Raw genomic sequence first — 5,737 nt, 5'->3', positions numbered from 1 at the left:
AGAAATGCTTGTACCAGCCCTTAGAACAGGACACCGTATCCATCCCCACCAGCCTGGGCTTTTCCTCCCCTGGAGTCATCACAGAAAAGGGCTGCGGGGACCAGAGAACAACCTCTTTGCTGTAGGAACATGCCCTCCACAGGGCAGGGAAAAGAGTTGAGCTCATTTCCCTGTCCTTATTTTGGGTACAACCCAACACTCCTCACTAAAGCCAGCTCAAGGGCAGCTTGAGACAAGTGGAAGAGCGTTGGGGTAACAGAACACCACGAGCACACCTGAGCTGAAAAGAGCCCGCAGGCACTAAAATATCAGCTTGAGACAGGCTGGCAAAGCCACGGAGAAAGGGCACGCAGCCTAGCTCAAACTCCTGACGCTTATTCTTTGTTTGTACAAGCACCTAATTCCCTCCCAGATGTTTGCAAAAGCTCGGGAAGTTGGCACAGCAGCAAGGAGTTGGCCTTTAATTAACCAGAAGTTAAATACAAAAAGGACGTCAGCAACCTGTGAGCGGCCCTCCTCCCCCCGACCGGAGCGTTCGGCTCTTCCTGGGGTCCACACACCCCCGTGTCGCTCCATACCTGTGTTCTTTCATGCCAGTATGTAAAAAAGGACTTTGCTGGTGCTTCTTACGTTTCTCCTGATGGCCTTTCGACACCCACCATTGAACAGACGCACCTCCCGCCCCCCTCAAACCGTAGCCACAACGTCACGCTCCCCAAGGACGCCGTTGTGCCCAGCGCCAGCCGGGTGAAAAACCACCAACGCACAACAAGCAGAGGTAGGGACAACACAACCACTGTCTCAGCCACACCAGAAAAGCCGTCCCCGGCGTCCCGTCGAGCCCCCGCAGCGGCTGCGCAGCACGAACAGGGCTCTGCCTGGATGCACCCGGGTTTCTGAGTGAGTCCGGCCAGAACGAATCCTCTCTGGCCACCTCCGAGACGCTGCTGGCCCAGAGCCCTGGGATGCCGGGGTGAGTCGCAGCCGCAGCAGCCCAGGGGATGCCCCACGGAGGGGATGGAGAGCTGTACGCCGGCTCCTGCCTGTCACACTGCCACAGGTGACACCCACGAGCTGTGTAAAGCTGTCCTCTGCCCCGGCCCCACACCACTACACACACACTGACCCTGAATTAACTTGGGTTTCCATCACGTATATTTAAAGAGAGGGACAATAGTACCAGAAACAGGCCGTGAATATAGGTCAGCCTTCAACAGAGGTAGTGGATCTCCTATAATTTGTTAGAGAGAGCCGTTTCCCCCTCTTCATTAATGTCTTTTAGTGTTCACTAGTGGTTTTTGCATTTTTTTCCCCTTCGGCTTTGGGGCTTCCTGGACGCAGCCTCGCAAGGACGAGCAGCAGGATTTAATGGATTTGCGGATTTAACTCCTGCTGCCGCCCCGAAGCGTCCACTGGCCCTGGTGGATCTTCATATGTTTGGCTAAATGGTCACTGCGGGCAAACTTCTTCTCGCAGGCGGCACACTGGTAGGGCTTGACCCCGGAGTGGGAGCGCTTGTGACGGGAGAGCTCATCCGACCGGGAAAACCTGTAGGAGAAGGGAAGTGTGGTGGATCCAGCCTTTGCTGCTGGATAGGACAGGGGACACGAGGACCCTGGGACATGGGAGGTGGAGGTCTGTCTCTGCCACAGCCTCCTGGGGTGACCCCAGACAGGTCACTTCTGCTCTGCTCCATCCAGCCTCCCAGCGAGGCTCAGGTACCCCAGGCTCCTGCTGGAGGAATGGAAATGAATAAGCACCTCCTCGGGGTGATTTAGAGATAGGAAAGAGGAAGAGAATTCACCCACTGAGATCTTCATTTCTTGCCACTGCTCTTGAAGGACACTGTCCACCTACTTCCTTCATTTGTTTCAGACTTGCTGAAACCTCTAGGGACCTGACAGCCCCAAGGCTGGATGCTGAGAGAAATGGCTTTTTGGGGCACCAGCCCAGGCTGGCAGTGGCTAAAGGACACCCTTCACGAATCTGGGTGGAAAGGCTTTACTACAACTCCCACATCCAGCCAAGAAGAGCATCACTGTTGAGAGAACACTTGTTTTTCCTGAGAGCATGGGTTCCCCCGGCAAACTCTGAGCATCCCCTTGTTTCGCAGAAGGGCAGCGAGTTTTCACTGTCAGCCTGGGCTGGGCTGGGAGCTGGGGAGAGAGAGGAGCAGCCTGTGAGCTGTGAGGTTTAAATACCAAGCACGAGGGAGGAGAAGCAAACGCACTCAGCCTGGAGCACAGCAGAGAGGTTGCTATGCCAAAGCAAGTTGACCAGGTTTGCCTGGAGAAGCTGTGGCTGCCCCATCCCTGGAGGGGTTCAAGGCCAGGTTGGATGGAGCTTTGAGCTTGGGCCAGTGGGAGGTGTCCCTGCCCACGGCAAGGGGTTGGAACTGGATGATCTTTAAGGTCCCTTCTAACCCGAACCATTCCATGATTCTGTAACTGCTGTTCTGAGGATGTAGTAGCCAGGACCACAGGAATACCCAGTGTTCAGGCTGTTTGGCTGTGTAATTCCCACACCTGGAATCAGCTGAACAGCCTGGAAAGTCCCTTTAACCACGTGCCTGTCCCCACTTAACTCCCCCGCACCCTTTCTTCCACCTGGCACCCACAGATTCAGACCTGGGGGCACCCACAGATCCAGACCTGGGGGCAGCCGGGGTGGCGAGTTGGTCCCCAGCAGTTTTATGCCACCTCAAAGGTCTCAAGGAGGCCCAGGAGCTGGTGGGACTTCAGCATGTCCGAGTGTCAGGGGAGCGCTGGAGAGAGCTGGACGGGATTTACTCCTGTTCTGCCTCTAAGGAGCCAACACAGATGGCAGGAGTATTAGGACGGAAGGGTTTTTCCATCTGGCTGAAACATGCCCACGCAAAGAAGCACAAAGCAAAAGAGCTTCAGATGTAACCCCAGACTCCCAGCGATAGGGTTTCAAGCTCACACCTGGTACGGTAAATACTGCGGCTGCTCACAAAAGGCTCTGCGAAAACAAGATGCGTCCCAAGGCCATCCTCGGGTCTTCCCTGCAAACCACTGGCTCCTTTTCCAGCCCGATTGCGAGAAGCGAGTTCCAAGGTCTCAGCTCCTCACAGAAAGCAGGGCCAGGAGAAATGACGTGTATTTACAGACCCCCAGCTGCAGCTGAGCACGTCACTGGGGAGTATAACTGCTGCCCCAAGGGGAGGGCAGGGCAGCAGAGCACAGCAACTCAGGGGACAGCCTACGGGATGCTGTCACCAGCCCTTTCCTCCTCCCCAGAGGGAAAAGTGGTGCTCATGGGGTCGCCGTTGTCCCCTTCCTCGGTCCCCAGCTCTGAGCATCAGGTGCAGGGGGGGGGGTTCAGCAGTGCTGGAAAAGGAGCCGATGTCTATAAACATTTTTTGTGGTTATAGGTGAAAAACGGAGGGACAACTGCTGATGGCAAAGGGACAGCAGCGTGGCAAGAGGGAGTCCCAAAATTCAGATCTAGTCTCGTACCTTCCAGAGTTTCACCACCCCGAGAGAGAAGCCAGAACCCACCGTGCGGGGAACCAAGGCAGCCGGTCTCGGCCAAAGCATTGCATAAGAAACCAGGAAAGCTCGGTGCTGCCAGCGCCGCTTTCCTTTGTGATGTGCTTTGAGATCCGCTGATGAAAAGTTCTACGCGAGACCTGAGGACTATCAGCCCTTCTTGCCAGAGGCTGCCCTGAGCATCCTGCCCCCCGGGACAGGGACACGGCACCAGGAAAAGAACACCCCAGCAGAAAAATCATCAGAGAAGCGCAGCAGGATTAAAAAGCGGGGTTAATTTAGGGAACACAGATGAAAGAAACCGACAACCACCATCATGTACAGAGCGAACAAAAGTAGATGCAACATGGAGATGTTGGCCCAGGGGTGTCTGAGGGATACAAGCAGCCAGGGCAGGCGAACAGCAAGAGAAAGCAAAGGGTGGCTAAACACACACAGAACTGTGCACTGGCTCCTGAGGAAGCAGCGGGACTCCTATTTCCTGGGACAAATATTAATGGGAAAAGCCATTTTTGTAGCCCAACTGCAAAAGTTGTCCTGAACCAGACAGAGAAACCTTGCAAAATGACAACATGACTTGGAAAAGCTGTGTTGCCAGAGGGTGCTCAGGCATCCAGCTGAAGGGGGATTTGGGGTGTTTGGGAGAGTGGTGGCTATGCTCCCCCACCGGGGGGGTTTCAGCACTTTTGGGCTGAGTGAAAACCACCCAAAGCACTCAACAAACCTAACTCCTCGGGGCCTCCTTCCAGCTCTCCCCTATAATTCACTGGGGAAAGAAAAACTTGTGATTTTATCCTGGATTTTCACTAGCTGAGAGCTCTCCCGCGTCTTGGCAAGGGACGGCAGGCCTTTGGGGGGACCCCCACTCACCCCGAGTCCCGCGGCTCCCACTTACCTCCAGCCACAGTTGGGCCAAGCACAAGTGTAGGGCTTCTCGCCGGTGTGACGACGGAAGTGAGCCTTGAGGTGGGAACTCTTGGTGTACATCTTGCCGCAGCCCGGGTGGGAGCACTTATGGATGCGGAGGAGGGAAGGGGGGGCTTTCTGATACTTGGGGGTTGCCTCTGCCTCTTGCACATCCCCCGGCCTCATGGCGACCGGCAGGGGGGCAATTTTGACATATTTTTGGTCCATGATGGCGACAGGGGGCTGGAGCCGAGGGAGGAGGGACAGGTTTTGGCCCTGCAGGCTGATAACCAGCTGGGCCACCCTGACACCCCCTGTAGCTACGGGGCTGCCACTGTCCATCGGGAGAGGCTGGATTTGGAGGACAACAGGAACGCTGCCAGCAGCTACTGCCTGGTCACTGCCATCAGCTGTCCCTCCAGGCTGAGCAGCGTGTGAGACATCTTCTTCTTGAGCCACGCTGGAGACAGGCTGTCCCCCAGAGCTACCTAATCTGACCTCAGGTTTGATCTCGACCTTCCCTCCAGCTGGGGGAAGCTTGCTTGCTTCCTCTTTGAGGAACTCAGCCTTCTCCCTCAGGAACTCCTCAATCTCCTCCAGAGTGGGAATGAAGTCCTGGGAGAGGTTGCTGCAGAAGTCGGGCAGCCTGAGGTGAGCCTCACAGATAGTGACTTGGGGTTTTGTGTCTTTCTCCCCAGACAGGGGGGACGGGGTGCCTTCAGGGTGGCTGGTGCTGCCTGTGAGGAGATGGCCAGAGCCGTCTGGGTGGCCAGATGCCCTCTCGCTGCTGTGCCCTGGCAGAAGGGACGGGGGCATCCTGCGCTGCAGAGCATTGGCCAAGCTCTCTAGCAAGGAAGAGCTGGTTAAGGAGGGGAGCAGCAGCTCCTGGCAACTCACAGAGACCATTTGTTGACTCACGTCCTCTGCCCAGACAAAGCTCTTGGCTCAACTGGATCAGAAGCCTCTGAGAGCTCAGCTGGGGCTCCTGAGGCTGGGGAAGTCTTCATTCATCTGCAAGGGAACACCACTAAGGTTATTTCCAAATTATCTTTAAGAATAAACAAGAAAACCTCAACCTTTGAATAAAATGGATTGTGCACTAGAAAGAAAACATCAAAACTAGTCCGTGGCCTTTGTATTTAAAGAGTGTTGCTCAAAAAACACATGCTAACTAACATGTTTTCCTATGCAGGATACCAACAGCCTGCGAAGAGCTAGATTGCCCCCAGAAGCAAACGTCTCGGCGGAGTTTATTAAGGTAAAAATACACAATGAGACACTTCATCCCTCTTCCACCCACGGCAGAGGGCAGGTATGTG

General features: G+C 55.2%; 1 protein-coding gene across 1 annotated transcript; it reads right to left on the bottom strand.

The window, feature by feature from the left end:
- Positions 1 to 1,382: 1,382 nt before the first annotated feature.
- LOC141475235 (Krueppel-like factor 15) lies at positions 1,383 to 5,324 on the bottom strand. The gene is made up of 2 exons (XM_074163489.1): positions 4,408 to 5,324; positions 1,383 to 1,548 (listed from the first exon to the last, which is right to left on the bottom strand). The coding sequence occupies exons 1-2, from the start codon at positions 5,322 to 5,324 to the stop codon at positions 1,383 to 1,385; spliced, it is 1,083 nt and encodes a 360-aa protein (XP_074019590.1).
- Between the last annotated feature and the right edge of the window lie 413 nt (positions 5,325 to 5,737).

The sequence above is a fragment of the Numenius arquata genome, chromosome 24, assembly GCF_964106895.1.
Source record: "Numenius arquata chromosome 24, bNumArq3.hap1.1, whole genome shotgun sequence".
Lineage (NCBI taxonomy): Eukaryota > Metazoa > Chordata > Aves > Charadriiformes > Scolopacidae > Numenius > Numenius arquata.
Note: the sequence above shows the minus strand (reverse complement) of the source record. Positions and strands in the feature narration are given on the sequence as shown.

Bases quoted from the DNA above. Each gene is read 5' to 3' on its own strand.
- LOC141475235 (XM_074163489.1), bottom strand. From the start codon at position 5,324: ATGGTCTCTGTGAGTTGCCAGGAGCTGCTGCTCCCCTCCTTAACCAGC. The intron at 1,549-4,407 runs GTAAGTGGGAGC...CTTCTCCTACAG, and splicing joins TGGCCCAACTGTGGCTGGAG to GTTTTCCCGGTCGGATGAGC.